The sequence below is a fragment of the Coturnix japonica genome, chromosome 5 (assembly GCF_054131305.1).
Source record: "Coturnix japonica strain WE chromosome 5, WE-NBRP24, whole genome shotgun sequence".
NCBI lineage: Eukaryota > Metazoa > Chordata > Aves > Galliformes > Phasianidae > Coturnix > Coturnix japonica.
Window position 1 is genome coordinate 21,615,920 of NC_140667.1, and position 21,334 is coordinate 21,637,253.

Here is a 21,334-nt window from a genome sequence, read left to right on the forward strand (position 1 = left end):
CTGAGAACATGTGAAAATATACCAGCGTGCTTTTAACCCCTGGTACTGACAGCTCAAGATGAATTTTCAGACTGGAGCATGCACTGTTTTCTTGTATGGCTATCTGCAAGGTGTTTGTGTGGTGTTACTGCACTAAATGTGCCGGTGGCTGTCCGCAGGGCTGGACAAGCGCTGTGCTCCCACTGAGGTCAGGCAGAGCTGGGTTTTCTGACCCTATGTCTCCATCCTTTACTGCCTGCGGTACCTGGCCAGCTCCCAGCTGCTCATAGAGCCTCTGGAGTCTTTTACATGGGCTGCTGCTGCTGCTTTTGTGCACCAACATCTGTTCTGCTTCCTGGGCGGTATAAAGGAGTACAGCATACTCTGTTTCCTACAGTTTTGCTGCCTCTCTGCTTTCTGGTTCTGCCTTTTAGGTGTTTTACTCCGCACTTGCTGTTACCAGCTGTTTAAAATGTCTGCTTAGTAGCATTGCTTAATGTTTGTGAAATGCTCCTTCTTGCACACGGCTGTGGGAGGAGGAGAGGCAGATCGAGCACTGAGCACCAGGAGCGCACCATCCCATCCCTGAGCTGCTGCCTCCCTGTGGACAAGCTCCTGCAGCTTGCTGCCGCTCTCATATTGGCACCTGCTCAGCCTTTGTGCTGCTGTGCAGCCGCCTCCGCCCGCAGCATCAGCCAGCTCGTCTCCTCCAGCTCCAGAGCTTAACCCGATGTGATCGCTTCCCTTCTGCTGGATTTTGAGATACCGTTTTTATTTTTCAACTGAAATTCTGGGTGTAATTTTTTCACTAATGAGGATCCAGTGTCACCGAGGAAACTTAATCAGAATATGAGTGGGCTTTGCCTTATTTAGCAACAGTGAAGGATAGTTAAATGCTCCTACTACAGCTCATGCTGGAAAAGAGCTGTATGCACACTTCCTTGCAGAGCTTCCAACTTACTCCTGCACCTTCAGCAACAAGCAGTGACACCTGAAGTCTGGGGTTTGGAAGCCTCTGGTGTAGCACTGCGTAGAACTGGAAATGAGGTGTCCAGAAAAGCAGAGGCTGAGGAAACAGTGCTGTCCTTTTGCTGCTTGTACTTTTTTGTTTTTGTAGGATCACAGAATGGTTTGGGCTAGAAGGGACCTTTGAGATCATCTAATTTTAATGCCCATGCAACTCCCATCCAGCTTTATCTTTCCCGGAGCACTTTCATTACTCACGGTTACTTGTCCCAAAGAGGCTGGGAGATGCCCCTGAGGCTCAGGTTGAAGCATATCACGTAATCACAGATTCTGTGACCCGGGTTGGAAGGGACCTCAAGGATCATGTAGTTCCAACCCCCCTGCCTGGCAGGGCCACCAAACATACACATTTACTAGTTCAGGTTGCCCAGGGCCCTGTCCAACCTGGCCTTGAACACCTCCAAGGACAGAGCATCCACAACCTCCCTGGGCAGCCTGTTCCAGGGCCTAACCACTCTCCTAGTGAAGAACTTCCCCCTAACATTCAACCTAAATCTTGCCTCTTTTAACTTAAAACCATTTCCCCTAGTTCTGCTATTGTCAGCCCTTTCGAAGAGTTTACTCCCCCCCCGGGAGTAAGTTCCCGTCAGGTATTGAAAGGCTGCAATGAGGTCAAAGCATAGTCTGTGTGCAGTGGTTGCCTTCTGGTTGATAATATGCACCCTGGGTTTGATTGCTTTATTTGTTGTTGGTGGTAGTTGCATTTTTTTGTTTCTTTCTCCTACCTCCTTTCTATTTGTCTCATCTTGTGTAACTGTGAGTCAAGATGTTGTGGGAACATATATTCCATCAGTCATGGTAGTGCCTGTGTAAAGCTGGGCCTCCATTTCTAGCAGGACTCCATACTTACTGGGCGAGAGCAGGGCTGGGGAACTGAGCTCTTGGGATGTTACCTGTAAAGACTTCTCAAAGGATTTTCGTGAGACTGTGAATAAAGCAGAAAGGGAGAAGAGCTAGTGTGAGGGTGGAGGAATGAAGAGTGGGATATTCTTAATTGGGCGAAGGCTTATTTTATTGAGGGAAGAAGTTGGTGCAGTCCCTCCCATCTACCCCAGCAGCCCTCAGCCTGCATAGCAGGGCTCAGCTCATTGCAGCTGTGGAGTCAGGTCTCTACCAGGACAGCAGAGGGTCACTGAGCTTTTGGAAGAAGTGTCTGTCTTGTCAGTAGCTGAACAAGTCCGCAGTTAATTGCGTATCCTTGGTGTTCATTCCTGCTCTCAGATATTCCTCTGTATCCAACCCAATCTCAAGCACTCAAAAAGGAATCTGCACTCTGCTGAAGTTACAGTTGTGTTAAAAGCAATGTTAAATGTTCTGATACCTAGTCTTTACATTAGCCTTTTGTTTCAGTAGTGCTCATTCTGTCATTTCATCTCCACTGAACCTTTTGGTACTCCACATCTTTGTATTGGTTTCCAGATTTTCTTTGAAGATCCTCCATTTAATGGGTTGTTTCTTCATCTTTACTGATGTTTGCCAGCTTTAGCCTTTTTTTGGCTGCTTCCACCAACTCAGAGGGCCCTGCTCATATTCCTTTGCACCAGGAGCAGCTTACTGCCTGACTTGTGTGATGGCAGCTTGTAGGTGAGGTATCACAAGAAGCCAGTGTGTGGTTTAACAGCATGCCTTTCTCATCAGCTTGGCATGGGGAGAGGAGCCAGTAGACAGAGAGCTTTTCTCTTCCTTGTGCTGGCACTGATTTTTGCCTTATTCTGCCCTGGCTGAGGATTTTACCCTGCAGAAAATTGCTTGGTTTTAGCTGTTTGTGCCCCTCAGACTGCTTTGCTGTGGGTCAAATGAGCTCCAGTGCTGTAGCAAAATCAGCAGCATCGTGAAACTGTGTTGAGAAAGTCACTTTGACTTAACTTCCATGGTTCACCAAGAAAGAGGTGGATTTTTGAGCTGCCAGCTGTGCAGATTTGTGGCAGGATCTCACCCCAGCTGGAGCCTTCTGTTCTGTGCTGTTGCTGGTTGTGGTTAAAAGCAAAGTGTGGAAGCTCTGATACGAAACATTGCCTTGCCAGCATATAAAAATAAATTATTTGTTCAGGGAAATATTAGTGTGATGTACTAATATAGTCCAACTTGTTTCAATCACCATGAGTAAGCTTTGGATTGAAGTTGTCTCTTATACAGTAATCCAGAATGAGTCGGTGGGAGCTGCAGCAGCAGCTAAGGAGGCTTGCTGGCAGCCTCGCTCCTGCAGGAAAATCTGGGGAGGCTTCTGCCAGGGGAAGAAAATACTGTGAGTTTTCAAGGGTTCAGAGTGAAATATAGAAGGCATCTGTGGCTGTTTCTTTATTTAGAGACGGGGAGGAAAAGGGAATGTCGTCTGAGCTTTTCCTTGAGTCTTTAACACAAACACTTATTGCGAGACAGAGCCGATCCAAATAAAACACTCAAGTATTTCTAAAGCGCTTTAGCATAAGTCTCCCCCTAATGTTTGATGCTGAGATATCAGGTAACCTTCTAAATTGATTAATTTGGATGTATTAACGTCATTTAACATAATTCCCCCCACCCATCCCACCGGTGGTGGATTGAAATAATGAAAGCAAGTGTAATTAAGAGAATGAGGTGGAAGAGATATCAGTAATCACACTGTAGGTAAAGCAATATATGTATTCTAGAGCCAGAAAGGCAGGCTGGCCTTCCCGTCTGGTTGGTCTGTACTGCTCTGCCTCCGTCTTTCAGCTCCAAGCAACCCCTTTTTATGAATGGCAGCTTTAGCTCGATTGAGCCAGCTCTGTTCCTGCTGGAAAATGTGCGGGTAGAGGGTGCTGGTGAGCACCTGAGCGATCCTTCATACAATGCGGAGAAGAAAGACTTTTCTGAAAGGTGTGGTTTGAGCTTCTTTCAGCTTCTGCTCAAGAACTGCAGTGCACAAATGGCAAGATAATCAGATGACTTGGAACAAAGCTGCTGTTGTGCGTTGGTTCCTAGAGCATAAGCTCAGATGTAAAACAGAGGCTTTAAACAAAACATTGCAGAGTGCCTCTTGCTTTTAATCGAAGGCAGGGTATTTTTAGAAGATAAGTTTAATGGCTTTTCAACAACTTTAGACTCTGTTGTTTTTGTATGAGCCGTCTGTGTGAATAGATTGCTCCTCATCATCATTAGGTAACTTCTATTCCAAAGAGTCAGGAGATTAAGATTCTACTTGTTTCACTTCTCTACATTTTTAAGACTGATCTTTGTAACATCTTGGCAGCTGAATAAAGGCTTGCCAGCTACATCAGCATTTATCTGTGGTTGCCATTGCATCTTTTTAACAGCACATTATCTCCTAAAAATACTCTTAAGCCATCTTTGTCTATGACAACAGGAGCAACTATTTCCAGTGTGCCTGAGAGGGCTCTGCTTTTAGCAGAAATAACAGCCGTGTTCAGAGGGAGAGGTAGCAGCAGGCTGAGAGCTGTTACTGGGATAGACCAAAGAGGCTCACCAGCCCCTCCTGGAATGCAGGACATCTGCCAGTGCTTCCTTCTTCCCAGGAGCACTACTGTAGTGGTTGGCGGCAGCAGGAGGGCATGAAGCTGCCTTTCTGGGCAGGGGGATGTCATGTACCAGGTGTTGGTGTTGGGTAGCAACAGGCAGCTTGGAGAATCTCATTTGCCCCTTTCTGTTTTTGGAAACTGGAGATAGGGTTAACTGAGATGTTGGATCTTCCCACTCAGTGGAAAGAGCAGCATTGCATTTTACTAGAAGATGCGATATCTCTTTCACAAGAAGACATCGTTTAACATGTGCTATTTTAAGAAACCATCTGGGCTAGCTAGTGTTCTAAAGCCTTTGTTCATTGCCTCATTTAGGTGCTAGACACTCACCTGTAGACAACAGACAAGTTTCAGTCCCACCTGCACTGGGTGGGCTGCATACAGTTTGGTAGGTGTGCAGTGGACTGGCCCTTCTGCTTGGAAGCTGCAGGTACTGCCACGTCTGCATTCCTGCCAGGCACTCTCGCTGCTTTAGTATTTCCCATCTCTACATGCAAGGTCGTGTGAAATTCCGCAGTTACTGCTCCCACACAGCTGTTCAACAAGCTTGCTTGTTGAAGTTCCTGTGCTCCAGCTTCCCTCCTTTGGAGCAGGTTGTGTGGTTGAGGCACAATCCTTGTCACTGTTTGTGCTGTTCTGCAGAGTTTTTATTTTCCTACCTCATTGTCCTTAGAGCAATTGCAAACTTCTTGGCGTACAGTTTTTATGTTGCTCCTAGCCAAAATGAATAAAATATCACTAGGTATCTTCCTGCCTCAATTTCTGCTCTACTTTTGAGCAGTTGGGATCTCCAGAACAACTTAACTCCCTGTTCTGCATATGGCTTCTGAATGAGGTTTGTCTGTAGCCACGTTCCCTTTCCCCTAAGTAGCCACCAGACTCTGAGTTCTACCTGGATCTGTGTCCCAACATGTGTAGTGGGCAGGGAGGAGGTTTGTGGTAAGCTCCACAACGTCATCTGGATATCAGAATTCAAGCAGAAGTAGCTTCTGGTGTAGCTCTGGCTTCAGGAAGGCTGAAGACTCTGGCTTTTGGGAAGGAACAGGTGGAGTTTTGATTAACGAGTGATTGGTGCAAAGCCAACCAGGGTGCATGATGTGTTATGCACAGGCCCCCGTGGCTGTTGTGGAAACCTGCAGGGTCTCTAAATCCAAAGGGCTGAAAAAATCCTTATTCGACTTCAGTACAAAAATAATTTTTTTTAAGAAAAAGGCCAAAGCATTTCTGGAACTCCTTCCGCTTTGAGAATTTTTAGCTGTAGAAACAGTCACCCTGCAGAAATGTGTCTTAACGGTTGTCAGCTAGACGCGAGAAGGTTTTGAAAGATCTCTAAGAATGGAAATATCTTTTGGAAGGATTAGGCTTTGAATTAGCTTTGTGGGCTTTTCAAAGTCCTCACTGGAATTCAGCAAGGAACTCGAGCTGCTTCATGTTCCGTCCGAAAATCAAGAGGTCAGAAAATCCCTGCACAGCATTGTGTAACTTCTTGTCATGCACAGTGCAGGGCAGGTGTATATGCTGAGATGTGCACACATTTTTTTTCCACTCTGTGTATTAAATGTGATTCTTTTTTAGGGTATCTGACTTGGGAAAGGGTTATTTCTGTGTGTAATGTGCCTGTGCAGAGAGTGGAAGGTGACAACGCAGGGTTATTATATTTCTTGTAACGTATTTTAATATGGCTTGAGCTCTCAAGTGAAAGGCTCTGGGAGAGCCCTTGCAGCTATTGCATCACTTGCCAAAAATAGAATCTATGCTGCATAAGGCCGCTTGTCTGCAGTGTGGCTAGGCTTGAGAAATTAGTGCTTCTTGTGAATGATGTTTGGGCACTTCTGCTTCTCAGCTAAGCAGGTTTTTAGTCTAAATTTTGAGGCAAAATGAAATAAGAGGTTTTCTTTTCCTGTCCCTGGGGGTGGGGTAGGTGTGAAAGTAGCAGCGTCCACAGTTCTGTCTGCAGCACGACTCTAAAAATACATTTTTTAAGCTTACTAAAACTACAACCTAAAGGCTCTGGTTAATATGTCCTTATGCTGTAATTTTCTGAGGAAGGAGAGAAGAAGAACCTGCTTTGTGCAGCACAAAGTGCTCTGCCACTCTCATTGAAATTTGGGAGTGTTTTTTTGTTTGGGTTTTGTTGTTGTTGTTGTTTTTAATTGCAGTTATGCAATGCAAGCAAAATATAAAACTAATCTAAATTCTTATGAAAAAACAAATCCAAATCCTTTCCCCTGAAAATAGTAGCTATGTTCATTGGTGTTTTGTTCTGAAATCTCAGTCAAGCTGTACCGGCAAGGGAGAGCGTTTGTATTCCAGTGGTGTTGCTGAACCAGACAGGTCTGCAGCACAGCGTTTTATTTTTAGACTCTGGGTTGCCATTTTTATCCTGTAAAAAATATTCATCAGCGTCTGGGTGACAGGCCATCAGTTTTTATAAATGTGTCAGACCACGTTTTCTCCACCTTTCTCTCTCTCCTTCTCCTTTTATGTCCTGCTCTACACGATTCTTTTTTGAGGGGGGAAAAGGAGAGGGGTTGCGGGTTTTAATTCATGCATTGGATTTTTCAATTCACAGATCTTTAGCGTCACCCGGTTCATTCATCTTCTGCACTTGGCTGCTTACGCAGCTTTGCTCATTGTCTGTCATGGGTGAAGTGCTCTGGTGTGCGGAGCTGAAGGCACGGACAGGGGGAAGCAGGGCCAGTGCTTCTCTGATCCCCTTGGCTGCCCCCTCCCTCAGTGCACCCTGAACCGCACTGGGGAGGCTGCAGTGATGCAACTGAGGAATGTCCCCAACATGTATCTAAAATCATGTATGTGAATATACATACACACATACACAATAAAGGCATAGAAAATAACTTCTCAGTTCTCCTTGCAGTACACTTGTATAGACCAGGTGACTCTTGACTGTGGACATGGTTCTTCTGGTCTGGGACGTGAGGAGGTATCTGGTGCCTGCTGGAGGCTATAGGAACATTAGGTAGCAGCTCTCACTGAGCCCAAAGCCCACGTTTTCTGCAGAAGCAGGAGTACTGTGTGCTACCGCTGCTTCCTTGTGTGCTGAACTTGGCTCTTCCATAGCTTTCTGAAGGAATTTGTTTTTGAGCCCTTGAAGAGCCTTCCCAGTTGGTAGCTTGGGACTTCAGCATTGGACAGGAACTTGGCTTTGTGTTACTTTCAGCTGCTTCTGTGTGTTGAGGAGGAATGGTTGCATAGGGAAGTGGCAGACAAGTAGTAGCTTGTCAAACTGAGTTTGTTCATGGCCCAGTGGGACCTGCCTGGAATGGCTATGGGTTGCACAACACAGTGCAAGTTCTGGGAGACCAACAGCACTGGGTGAAACCAGGGAAAATAGTGACAGGATTTTATTGATAACTGATGGACTGAGTAAGCTCTGTCTTGATAGATTTGGGTTTATTCATAGTTCTGAAAGCTTCTGAGTTCCTGGGAGCACTGGTACCCGAGGTGAATTGCTGGGCAGGGTCAGGCTTTAGTGTTATGCTAGTTAATGGTAGGTGGTCACAAATGGGAGAGCAGACAATGGGTTAGAGTGATTGGTCGTGTATTTTCTAGCTTAAAAATATGGATTTAGTATGCTTAGACTGTACGTAAACATGTGTTGGTAAGCTTTCTGTAGTAGCTGAGGGAAAAGGACTGTATTTCCATCTTATTTTAGAGGCAGTATCCAATGAGACCTTCCTGTGCTGGTTCCTTGGTCCAGTCACGCATCTTTGGTGTATGGGCATATGATACACATAGCATGTGGAATGGCTTAGATGATCACCTCCCATTGTATGCATAACTAAAACATAGCTTACAGATTGGCTTTTTCAGTTACATTTCTGCTGCACAAGATAGCACTATGAATTTCTCAGGGTTGAAACTTGTCTTTGCTTCTACACAGATAGGTAGCTATCCTGATTTATGGTGTTTGTTCCAAAAAATCAAATTTCCCCTTCTCATTTTGCATACTGTGGTTTGTAAGCTCTAGGAAAGTGGCCTTGTGGGAGCAGGTAGAGTGGTAGGTAGTATCTCAGCAGAAATGAAGTAGCCCTTGTGTTTCACATTTTGATCTCCTTTGGCTGAGCTTGAAATCACTTCATCTGAAAGTAAGAGATTAAGAATATGGGGCTGGACCTAAAATGTTTTATTGCTGTGAAGGGCTGTGATACTAAGGTTGGAGAACCTAACCAGAGGAAACAGTATAAGGAATAAACACTTAATTGTCCATATGCTGTGCTCTGACATATCTGGTCTGAGTGTCATGTGCACGCCTCTGGCTGTTCCTGGGCAGGGATGAAGGTGTTCAGTGGGACGCTGCAACTGTGGCTGAGTTTTTGATTACTCCAGAAGGCTGCAGAGCTCAATGAGGAAGACTTGGGCTTCTGCAGGGGGTGGCTTGGGTCTGTATAGCAGGCTCAGCAGCCAGTTTGATGGGGGGTGATGAAGTGTCTGAGCAGCTCTGCATCTTGGAGGTCCACAGGAGCTGGAAGTTTAAAGAAAGAAAAAAACAATCACCTCTTACAGCATCACTTCTCTGCTGTGTGCTGTGCTTCCCAGTTTTCTTATTTTTGGGACGTTGTTGACGTACTGATGTTTGTACTCTGACTTGCATATGAAATGAAGATTTGAATCCTGAAGATGGAAAAGGAGCATAATTTTGGTATTTAAAATGTATTTAGTTATTTTATATTCATTTTTCTAACTGCAAACATCTAGTGAAAAGATATTCTGATAGGCAATCGAAGTGTTGCCACAGTAGTGTCCAACCTTATAACTTTTTAATATGCCTTATGTACCTGTTTAAAAACTGAATGAAATTACTGGGAAGTCCGTGACTTCAGTTCAGAGGACAGAAGGAAAGTGAAATGATCAGTGTCTTCTCATAGTGATTGGTAGCTGGTAAAGAAAGCATCAAATCTACAACTAGCAGATCAATTCTGAAGAGAAGGAAAAGGTACTGGTTTTGTTTTTGTTTTTTTCTATGCAGTGTGTAGTTAACACTGCCATAGTCTGTATTCCTCAGTGAGTATGGAAGTGCTTGAGTAACATCCTTTAAGTTATTGCTGGCATGAAGGAATGGTGGTGGTATAACTTCAGTTTGCTCTGCTGTGTGTAGTATGAATACTTTGGAAAATGTAGTATCATCCCATCCCTAGCAGTGAGCTTTCACTGCTTTCTGTGTGGAGGCTCTTATGTCTAGCTGTGATCTGTTGGCTAAGTCCAGTTCAGTCAAAAATTTTCTGTTCATGCCTATCCATGAAGCAGACTGATAGATAGCTGTGTTAACAGCTACCCAATAGCTCTGCATTGCCTGCCGCAGGCTGAGCTCAGTGCTGGGATCTGCTCTCCACCTCTCACCCTCTGCAGCATACTCTCATTGAAATGATGGAATATCTTTCCTGCACGTAGAATCATAGAATGGCTTAGGTTGGAGAGAACCTCAAAGATCATCCAGTCGCAGCCTCCCTGCTATGGCCAGGGTTGCCAACCACTAGATCAGGCTGCTCAGGGCCCAGCTTAGCTTGAGCGAGACTGGGGCACCTGCAACTTTGGGCAGCCTGTGCCTCACCACACCTAGAGTAAGGAATTTCTTCCTGACAGCTGACCTGTAATCTCCCCTCTTTTAGTTTAAAGCCATTCCCTCTTGTCTTGTCACTGTCAGCCCATGCAAAAAGTTGATTCCCCTCCTACTTGTAAGCTCTCTTCACAATAGCCCATGGGTTCACAACGTGTAGCCTAGGAGCTATATTTACCTTTCTTTAGGGACTCCTGAGGATGGTCCAGTGGATTTTTCATGGCTTTGAGAGGGAATGCAGGTAATGTTTGTTCTGTCTTCTTGCACTCGATCAAATGCAGAATGGGTACGTCCCCTCCATCATCAGCTCATGGGTGATTGTGTGATGGATGCAGAAGTCCAGGAAGATAGGGGAAACTTTTTTTTCTTCCTGTCTTCTGCATGTAAAAGCTCTAGCCAATGTCCTGTTAGAAATATGAACATGTCTGTTTTCAAGGCTTCTGATCTAGGAAATTCTGCAGTGTAAGAAAGCTGCTCAGGTTATGCTGTTCTTGAGAGAAGAGAATGTCCTCCCTGGTGATCCAACCCCTACCTGATTCGAATCTTGTTCATGCTATCAGGCTCCAGAAGTCAGTCTCAGTTCTGTTAGGGCCACCATGCATTTGTCTCTTGTGTGTCTAGCTGCAGCTAGCCTCTTTTCTGAATGGAGGAGCAGAGATGCTCTGGAAGTTTAAATATACTTTGAGATGAAGTGGAAAAAGTATTTTTCTACAGTCTTTTGAAAACATTGAGGTAGTCTAGAAGCATGGGTTTAATATAACATTCTAAGAACACACAACCAACTGCAGTCAGGCTTGTTTTGTTTCCTGTTTTCCCTTTGATAGATTGAATTGGCCACTAATGAACACATAGGTTCCTAGTGCAAGTTTTTAGATCTGTTCCCTGAACTATGTCTACCTTGCCCTGCACTGATATCTGTATCTCAGAGCTCCTTCAGCAGTTCAGCTTCCTTAACTTGTGGTCTTCAAAGTTGGAATTTTTTCTTTTTTTGAGACCTCCTAATTTCCAGACATGTTTGAACAGCTTGTGTTTTCTTCCCAATATGAATCTGGGCTTTTCGTTTTCTGGTGATTATACTTTGTGAGCTTATGAAGAGCAAACAAAATGCTTTAGAACTCATCTCCCCAAACAGGTAACTCTTAATCATCTTAGCAACCCTTTTTCAAAACTGTTCTCACATAAATTACTTAAAATATATTATTGCTTTCTGTTGTGATAGGAAACACCTCATCAGTCCATTTTATATTTAGGTATCTCTCTACCATCACTTACAGTTGTCACCTCAACTCCAAGCAAAATTAGTCTCAAGAGCATGGCTTGGCATCTGGTACTGACATGTCACTGGGCAGTATCTGGTGGCATTATGTTTTTATTACTCAGGTCTATGAAGTCATCTATGTGATGGGATGCTATGATCCTTTTTTGGTGGCTAGGTTGCCTGCAAATTTCCTAAAACACACTCTTCAGAAATAATGTTCAGTAATGTTCAGATCTATGCTGTGGTCAGTCACTGAGGAGCCCACTTAAGTAATTTGTTTTAAAATCCTGGTGAATTACTTTTGTGGTTTTTGTTTTTTTTTTTAGACACCTCCCTGCCAAGTTCCTGACAAAATTCTAAGACTGTTATGTTCAGTCTCTGTCACCTTCACACTAGTAGTTTCCTATAGTCATGACGTAAAATGATGTTCTTTTGCCCCATGAGTTTGGAGCACTATCCTTGTCTAAACTGATGACACTTTCTTGAAGCTTGGCACAGATTGCCTTTTGATTAAAAATGGATCATGTGTTGCATTTGATCCCAGTCTCTGCTATTTTCTGTGCTCTTGATTATTCCGAGAACTTACAGAGCTTTGAGTCCAATCCATCTATGCTTATTTCCAAGCAAACACGCAAAAGCCTTCAGCTGGTGCCAATCCTGAGCTATCTGATCTTCAAAACTTCACTACATTCATCCTGTACTAGAGGAAGGAAGACCAACCAGCCTCCCTTTGTGTGCTTTCATGGTGCAGTCATGCTTAGCGTGACAGTGAGCATCTGTCACGTATTTCTCAATGAAGAGCAAATGAGAATTTGTTTTTGCCTAATGCTAATGATGTGTGGTAGACCTTGCAATAACCCTTAGGAGCACAAAGCAGTTTACAGCTTTAGCGTATGCTTAGCTTGACCAGCCCTGGTCGGGTACCCTGGACAGTTCCCTTGCTGTTGCGGAGCTGAAGTTCAGGGCATTCCTGGCATACTCTTCATGGTACTTCCAAAGTCCTTGCTTGCTAGCCTTGAAAGGAACATGGTTCCTAAATCTGTGACAGGGTGCCATGAGAGTTCTGTAGGCAGGAGAGAAGATGATGGAGTCCCCTGTACCCACTGAACAGCCGCAGGCAGTGGGCCCCATGGTGGAGGTTTGAGGGCAGTGTGGATAAGGGGCACTTAGGGCACTCGGAGGTGTTTTACAGGAGCAGTGGGAGCTGGTGGTGTGTAGGCATTGCCTGTGGCTTTCCTGAACTGCTCTGTGTTCTTGTTGAGATTTCTAGATTGCTTCTAGCTCTAGAGTCTCAAGAAATCTGAGGAGTGCACTGCCCCCAAACCTTTCTTGCTGTAGTTCTAGATGAAATGGGAACTTGTCAGTGGTGTGATATTTATAGAATATTTTTCTACCCACAATCCTAGCTCTTAGACACAAGCTGTTACCAAGTAAGTGTGTGGTTCTGGGAATTGAACCTCTTGCTGTAGCCTGTCTTTTCAGAACCTGACCATTAGGCGTTAGCTGCTTTGTACAGGAAAAAAAAAAAAAAGCCTTCATGTGGAAAAAATATCCAGAATTTGGATGATTTCAGATTAGGTACAGATGATCTTTATGATGAGGATTCCTATTTCAGCAAATTAAATTGGGGATGGAATTGAAGTTTGTGTAATTCCTGCACCAAGTTTTCTGTTTTTATTTAATAAAAATGCAGGGAGTTGCTGCCGTCTTATTAACTTGCAGCCGGCATGCTTATCTTCTTTGTTCTTTGTTAAATATGAGCTGGCATGTGTTAGACTGCGTTAGTGTTCACTCTTTGGGATTTCAGTGGTTTCTAAATTTGGCATTGCTAAGCCGGTGCCCTGTTTGCTCGAATCAATTGGGGCTGCTATTTTTAGCAACAAAAGGGAATTGAAATAGCAATTTTCTTTCCATGTAATAGATCCCCAGGAGGAATACTGATGCAAGCTCTCTGTCATCCCATATTCTCCCCCTCCCCAAAAGCACTCAGACGAAAGGCAGCTGTCACGGTTTGCGGCTGTATTAATCTTTAATCAATCGAGTGTTTTCTGCATTCAGGTGTTCAGGGAAAAAAGGGTCACGACGAGGATCTGCCTAGAATAACTGAGCACTCGTGCATGGTCTGTGCAGTCAGGACTCGGTGGGTAGCGGCAGGGAATAGACAGAGTGGCTAAAAATAGGATTTGCTTCCAGTGTTTCTCTGGTCTATTTTTGATGCTTGATTTTGATAAGGTTGATTGGACTCTTGCTAAAAATAGCCGTTCCTAGCAAGTTGAGGACAAAAAGTAGAATATTTTTAACCAGCACAGACTAAAGTACTTTTGTTGGCTGGAGATAATCTAGAAGCTTGGTATTGGTCAATTGCCAGTGATTTATATAAATCTGTAATAGATGAAGCACTGCTTGATGCCAAGCAGGGATAGTCTCTTCTCCTCTTGCCAGCTTTTGTTTTCCCCAGGAGCTGTCATATTCTTAATATAGCCTCTGCGTTTCGTAGCAGAAGAATCTCGAGTCTTTAGTTATTTATGCAGTGTACTTCAAACCTATGCTAAGGTTAGCTATGCTAGGAAATTTCTCCGAACTGTACTGCTTAAAAAAGCCACATAGCTTCCTGGTTTATTCCTTATGTTGTTTCTGCTACAGGAGGATGTTTGCTGTGAAGAAAGAACCTCATGTTCTTTGGAGTCTGTCCTGCAGGACAGGGGCTGCTCTCCTGTGTGAGTGGAGAAATGTCTGGGAAACGCCCTCTGCAGTGCCATTTTGACAACGAATTTGTCCAATTCTCCTTGGGCAGCAGTGGTGGCTGTGCTGCCCTCCTGAAGATTGGGTTGTTGGCTTAGTTTGTTGGCAAGAAGAGGACAGTTAGACCCAAACTGCAGGATTCACATCTTCCTGGAAGGAACAACTTGGTTAGTGGCTTGAGCCTTCCTTGAGTGCATCTGAAGTACTTTGAAGGGCTCCCTTAAAACTCATGCTTTTCTTAATGAAAACAGGAAAACGACTAAACTTAAATAAATTTGTAGTTCTGAGAGGCTAGTAGAGAACACTAACTAACTGTCATTAGCACAAGGAGTATGCTTGGTGCTGTTTGCTAGCAGCATTATGGATACAGCATTCCATGCTTTATCTCCATTAAGCATCTCTGAAAGCGTATTTTGCTGTAGGAGCTGTGTGCTTGTATCTGAAGGCAGGCTAGATCTCTAAGCTTTGTCTTCCCTGTTGTCTAACCTTGAGTTGGGGAGTCACGAATCTCTAATCTTGTTTCAGCGTGATTGCTTTGCAGAGCTGCAGTCAGATTCTCTGCGCTTGCTGCTGCTCACTCTCCCTGTATAAATGCTGCTCCTTGCTCATGTCGTGAGGCAGGATTTCTGCATGCCTGCCTCATGCCCTGCTGCACCATTCTCTACTTTTGTTTTTAAGATATCCTTGCTGGATAAGGAGCAAGCAAAAATGTTCTTTCAGAGCCTCAAATATTCACTTCCTTCAGTGACTGTACTGCTGTGGTCATACTTTATCTCACCTGTGGGACTGCAGTCACCTTTGTAAGAGCAGATAATGCTTACCTAGCATGCCTCTTGAGAGGAGGTACATGTTCCCTAGATCACCTCTTCCTTGGGAAAGCAGTAACTGTTGCAAACAAAAACAAACAAACAAACATTTGAGCATAGGTTCATTGCCTGCACTGATGCCTTATCTTGAGCCATGGGGTTTCTGGGGGATGTGGGTGCTGCTGGCAGCATTCACGTATGGGTGACCCTTTGCAGGCCTTCTGAGGAAAGTCTGGTTTTTAGTCCCTGAAGCTGTGTACCACTGGGCATATTCATCATCTTATGCACTGAAGTCACCGACTGCTTAAACAGTGTGTTTTATAGACTTGGTCTGTGGCATGTCACAACTGAGAAGTTCTTCCCTTTCAGTGCAATACCAGGCATGTCACTGACTGCTAAGGTCATTGATCTTTGCTGTCTTTGTCAAGGGTTGCCTTGAGTTTGGCACCACCTAGGAGGTGACTCAGGTGTTTATGATTTGTGTGTGGAGTACATGGGATGAGCTGTGAAGTGAAGCATTGTGAAGCAAAGCGGTTTGGTGGTGGTAAGGGTTATAGAATGAACTGCATCTATTGACAGCTAGTCTGGTAGGGGCAGCTAGGGTAGATTCCTGTGTGTCTTTGTCCTAAATTTAAGATATCCTTGTAAGAGCTCAAGGATATATGAGCAAACTCATAGTGGAGGTTGTGATGTTTTTACCATGCAAGAAGGAAAGTTATGGCGCGGCTTTTTGGGAAGAGCTGCTGTACTGACCTAAAGCAGAGATTCTGATTTACACAAATGGTAAGTGGTAAGGATAATGCTGCAACTGAAAATGTGAACTGATGATCTGAGTTCTTGTGCCACTGATTTGTTAGTATACATGCAGGGGTAACTGAGAGGTCTCGAATCTGTTCTGTACTTACTGTAGTATATTTAATACTGTGTTTTGGGACTTTCGGTTGCTTATAAAATTCTGTAGTAAAATACCTATGATTTTATAGAATGATTTGTAGTGTGCTGAACATGGCAACCAGTACTCCAAAAGACACTGATACCTGTTAGGGAACAGTAAGGTTGAGTTTAGAAAGGCTTTCTTCTCTTCTCTTCGCGAGGCTGGTGGTTTGGTGGGACTGCTGCACTTTCTGCTGTAACATGTCAGAACACCTTCCACTCTTGAAAAGAGCTAAGACCTAAGATCCTCCTGATCTTTTTTTATACTCTTCCTGTAGCATTTCCTGCAGTCAAAGATCAAATGTCATAAACTTGTTGTATGCTTTGTTGGGTGGTGTGGATCCACTTTTATGTGGATAATAGCTATTAAATGAATAGTGTTTGATTGCTGGGAGCTGGAGTTGATAGCTAAAGTAATCTCTTTCACTTATTTGTTCTGATGAAGTAGGAGGCTTGATGTCAATACAGCACAAACAGAAATATGTCCATGTTCGTTGTGCAAATTCACTTCAAGTTCCAGTGAGACCAGCCATATATTTGCATGTGTTTCCCATCAATGCTCTGGCTGCCACTGAAGGAAACAGCATAAAATACAGAGCTGCCAAGTAATAGACAAAATGTATTTGCTGCTTTTCTACATAGTACTTGTGTGTGTTTTCTCCCTGACCCCCAGTTCTGCAGAATACAGATACTGATGGATGATAGACACGTAGATCTGTGATTTTGAGTGCCAGTGGCTGTAGTGTTAGGAGAATGAGAGTAGAGATTAAAGCTCAGTAGATCCTCTTGACAGGAAACATTTGGATTGTCTGGTGTGTTAAACATACCTGACTTTAGAATTGGAACTGTTATTACTCAGTTGCACCATGAAAATGTGTTGTTGTGTTGTGTAGGTATATTCAACTACAGAACTTGGGAGAAGAAGTTTTCATTTTGAAGATATACACTTGAATACCACAGTGTTTTTTGTTTGGGGACCTAGATACCATGCTGAAAGTTCTTTGCCCATTTTTACTGTAGGCTGTATCCCATGCCTTGGTGGATTTTTCAGTCACTTGTATTTGTGTGGTGTACACTGGTGATTATTGTCAGGGGAAGACAAGTGTTGACTTCTTTGCCTGAAATCGGTGAGTGCCTTGCTACCAGCTTCCATTCAGACCAACTTTAATTCAGCCAACTCCCACACAAGCTTCCTGGGCATTCTTCTCACTTCTCTTCAGGAAAGCGCAGATGGCTGAAGTGGGAAGCTACTACAGCTCGTCTGACTACTGAGTAAATGTGGATAGTCACACTTAGGAGCTGGTGCAGCTTTCTTGTGCAGACAATAACTAATTCCTACTCTGCTTGCTTTGCCTTCTTTAAGCTCTGCCAACTGCAGTCTGTTTGTAACTTTGCTGGAAGGCAGTCTGTAGAAGAAACAGAATTTAAATGATTAATCTACACTTGGAGTTAAACTGGCTTCAACACGTCAAGGTGATAGTTAAAACTGAGTTAAACTAGTGTACGTAGCTGGAGTAGTTAAAGCTGCAACATTTGGCTTCAGAGTGGAAGACAGACATGTATGTAATCACTGTGAAAACTAAGTGTGCAAGAGTTAACAAAACTTCTTTTTGTCATCCTCCCCATCACACTCGTGATGCAGATAATCCAAAATATGGTGGAGGATAAGACAGTTGAACCTTGTCTTCAGTGATGTTTATCCAGCCAGTTGCCTTCACCCCACCTCTCTTCATTGCTTTCAACAGTGGATCCGATAAGCAAGACAGATATCTGGGATTGCCGTTGTGCTTGCACTCTTAGGTACTAATTCTTTGAAGTGTTGCAGATGTTTTTGTTAGTCCCTGCCTTACAGAGCATACACTCTCAGCTACAGTTGCTAAAGGCTGAACAGTTAGTGGTGTTGTAAAATGCAAAGTACTTAGAAATTCTGAACTTGTTATTTGAGAATAAAACTCAAAAATAAGTCCTCAAATTTTGAATCAGAAGGTAGAGAAACTGTGCACAAGTGCTCGGTGGAGGAGCTGTTCTTAAGGCACCTCATTAGCTTTGGAATGAGAGAAGCAACTCATTTCAAACAGTCACTGAAGTCAAATGTTATTCAGCCTGGGTCGACTTAAAATATGTCCAGTTATTGTTCTAAAATGGTGTTGGTACATATTCTAAGGTGGTGCTGGTTCATATTTTCTGTGCTCTTGCTTATTCCATTATTTTGCTGAATAAATAATGAACCGTGTGAAGATCAGCAATACTGAAATTGAAGCTTGATGGTCCTAGAACTGAAGGGATGGTACCATCTTGCAGGGCTATAATGCCATGTGGCTAAATGGTTGTTGTGGTATTGACACAACTTGGATTACAGGCAGGTGGGCTCCTGCGAATGTATTCTTGATTACTTTTCTGAGGCCTTTTTCTGTTGTTTAGACCACTGCTTTACCTTTCTAAATTTGGATTTCTATCTATAGCAAAGCTTACTCACACTTGCCTAATTATAGTTGAAAAGGAATCGGCAAAACAGTGTGACACACTCTCATGACCTTATGAATACGTTTCACAGGGGCTAACAATGCAGTAGGTAGAACTGATCACTAGCCATCACATCCTCTGCGTGCAGTGTGTGCTAGCATACAGGTAGTACAGTTTTGTATCTTCACCATATTGGAGCTATGATGTCTTGCAAACAAACTTTGAAATGAGGGAAGGGGTAAATGTATGTGTGTATACTTTCATGTAGGGTTATCTATAAATCTAGCTTGAGTCAGGGACGTTACTGAATCTCATTCCTAGGCTATTATTGCATTGTTGACTTGCCATTTGAGCTGGAATAGGACCTTTGCTGGCAGCTTCATCACTTGTTATTATGTCTACTTATTTATAGCTAGCGGCAGAGAAACCGAAATGGTTACAGCATTTCCTAGCTGTTATTACTCAAACAGAAGTATACTGGCTACTGTTTGCATTCCAACTGTTTTGGGTGATCCACAGTGACTAATCAAACCATCTGCAAACACGTTTCCCTCTGCTGCCCTGGGGGTAAGCTGCTGCTAGATGCAGTGCTGGTTGCGCACCTCATTCAGCTGTGCTGGGGTATGGGTGGGCTTGGGAATTGAACCAGAACTCCCCGTTTGGTTTTCAGAACTGTTAAACGAGCCCTGTTATTTGAGGCATGCCTCGGTTCAGGGCTAAGCTGTTCTGATCTGTCTGAGGGCAGCTGGATAAGTATGGTGTGTTCTGTAGCCACTTAAGAGAGCAGAGGTGGATGAAGGAGTGGTGAGCTGCAAATGTAAGAATGTTGAGTTGTAGGAATTGGAGCTGATGGGAGTGAATAGTTGATAGAAGGAAGTGGTGCTGAATGTGCTTGCTCCAACAGTAGTTGGGAGAAGTGGATGAGGGAATTGCTGTTTAGTGAGTAAACTGAGATGATCAGCTACTGGTGTGGTGAGCCCCAGAATAATCTGTCAAACTAATGGCATGTTGAGTCATTCAGTGATTTTCAGCGTGTGGAAAAGAATCCTAGAAAGACTTGAGGCTTGACACAGATACCAGTCCGCCCACAGGTGAAAAAACTCTAGATGCAACTGTCTGCTTTGGTCAGTCAGACTTGCTGGTGGCAAGGCATTGCAGTCGCAGGGATCTGAAAACTCCTGGAGAGTCTTAAATAGGTGTCTTCTGCTTTGAGACATTCTGTCCATGTAATAAAATATTGAATTCTTACAGGCTTTAGGATGCTTTTTATTTTGCTATATATAGTGTATGATTTTTAGAAATATATTAAGGCACATTGCTTTGGAAGTAGCATAGCAGGCCAAAAAACTGGCGTGAGAATAGGTGCTAAACACGATTCTTGATGCAACTATAAGGCCCATAACTCTTTCTTTACTTGAAAAGGGTAGTGGGAGCTTCCTGAAAGACATCTAATAAATTTTCAAGTTGTATGCCTATTCCAGAGACCTTTTGTCTCTTAGCTAGAATAAGTACCTCAGTAGCCTGCTAATGAACACTTACTGCAGTTACTGCTGTGAAGCAGCTAATGGATGTCCATCTTTCTTTCCTAGTGGTCACTGGAGCTACTGATGGCATTGGAAAAGCCTATGCAGAAGAGGTAAGAATTCTTATTGTTTGTAACTGTCCCAATTCTTTGCAAGATGTCAAGCAGCAGGCCTTGTCCCTTCATCTTGTTTTAATACGTATGTGTGGAGATTGAGGTTTTTTGTGTTGTTTCTCTCTGGTGGCTAAGCTGAAAGTCAAATCTCACTTATTTATGACTTCAGTTTTCAGCACTCACCTTGTCCTATAGTTTTTACTTATTTAGTTACTGTAATTATTTTCACCTACCCCAAGCTTTGGAATTTTCTTTTGGTATTTCCAGGCACTGTCTGAATGGCATTTCTAGCTGCCTGCACTGTGTTCTAATTATTCCCCATGGTTTATCAAGTCTCTGAAGCTTGGGTTTTTTATCCATTTTACTGTGCTTTTGCTCTTGATGAGTATGCAGGTTCCACATATGGTACTGCAGTTTATTGTTTAAAGAGAGAAAGTACCTGTTCATATGGGGTGGTTTAGCCTATGAGCCCAGAGAACATCATGACAAATAGTGCTGACTACAGCAACCTACAGGAAAAATATTTTTAAACTCCAGCATCAGTATCAAAATGAACCTGTTTGTATTCATTTTTTGCCTTCTCCAAGGCACTCAGATGATTGTGTGAGGTAATGATCTGTGAGGGATCCTCTTTTTCAGGAGTTTTCTGTTTCACAGGGACCATGGTCCTCATTAAGGGGAGCCCTCACTCTTCAGACTCCCCTTCCATCCCAGTGTGCCCTGCCATGTGCACTCCTTCCCCCAGGCTCCTTGCTGCTTTGCAGATAGGAACACCCCGCCCTACTAAGGGGGAAGGCTGATGTCAAGAGCACCTGATTCTTGTGCAGGGCTGACAGCTCCTACATGCCAAATTATGCCAGTTACATGGCCCTGAAGCAAATTATGCAACACTTAAATAACTGCCTAGAGCAAGTGGAAGGAGGTTGTTGTGCCCAGGGCATAGTGCTACTGGGAGGAAGTCCTCTGATGTGCAAGATACCCCCCTGAACATTGTGGGTTGTTGGTTTCGAGCTCTATGTGTTAGGTTATCAGGTGAGTGAAACTACAGTTTTGCTTTGTGTTCTGCTGGTGTCTGTGAGAGCTAGGCTGCCTTTGAACACAAATGTGTGCTGCTGGCAGACTCCTGTTACATGTACACCTAGTAGGAAAGCTGATTTGTAAGTATGAAGCCCTGATGGGAAACATGGGCTGTTTCAGTTTTTTTGCTGGTGTTACTGTGAGCACAGAGCACTCCAGAGGGTGCAGTCATTCTAGAGCTATAGAATAAGATGTACTTTCCCCTTTGAATATTTAGGTGGATGATAGATGTTTAATTACATCAAGCGAATAGAGGGTGAAATATGAAATACCCTGGAAGATTTCTCAATCTTTCAGTTAACTCAGGTTTGTCTGCCTTCCTAAGACTGCCAGCAGAGG

General features: G+C 43.6%; 1 protein-coding gene across 2 annotated transcripts in view; it reads left to right on the forward strand.

The window, feature by feature from the left end:
* HSD17B12 (hydroxysteroid 17-beta dehydrogenase 12) overlaps positions 1 to 21,334 on the forward strand; it is a 70,151-nt gene that overhangs the window by 3,572 nt on the left and 45,245 nt on the right. For both annotated transcript variants that reach the window (XM_015864491.2, XM_085550235.1), the window contains exon 2: positions 19,872 to 19,918. In XM_015864491.2, coding sequence (XP_015719977.2) covers positions 19,872 to 19,918 — 47 coding nt within the window. The remainder of the gene's footprint in view (positions 1 to 19,871; positions 19,919 to 21,334) is intronic.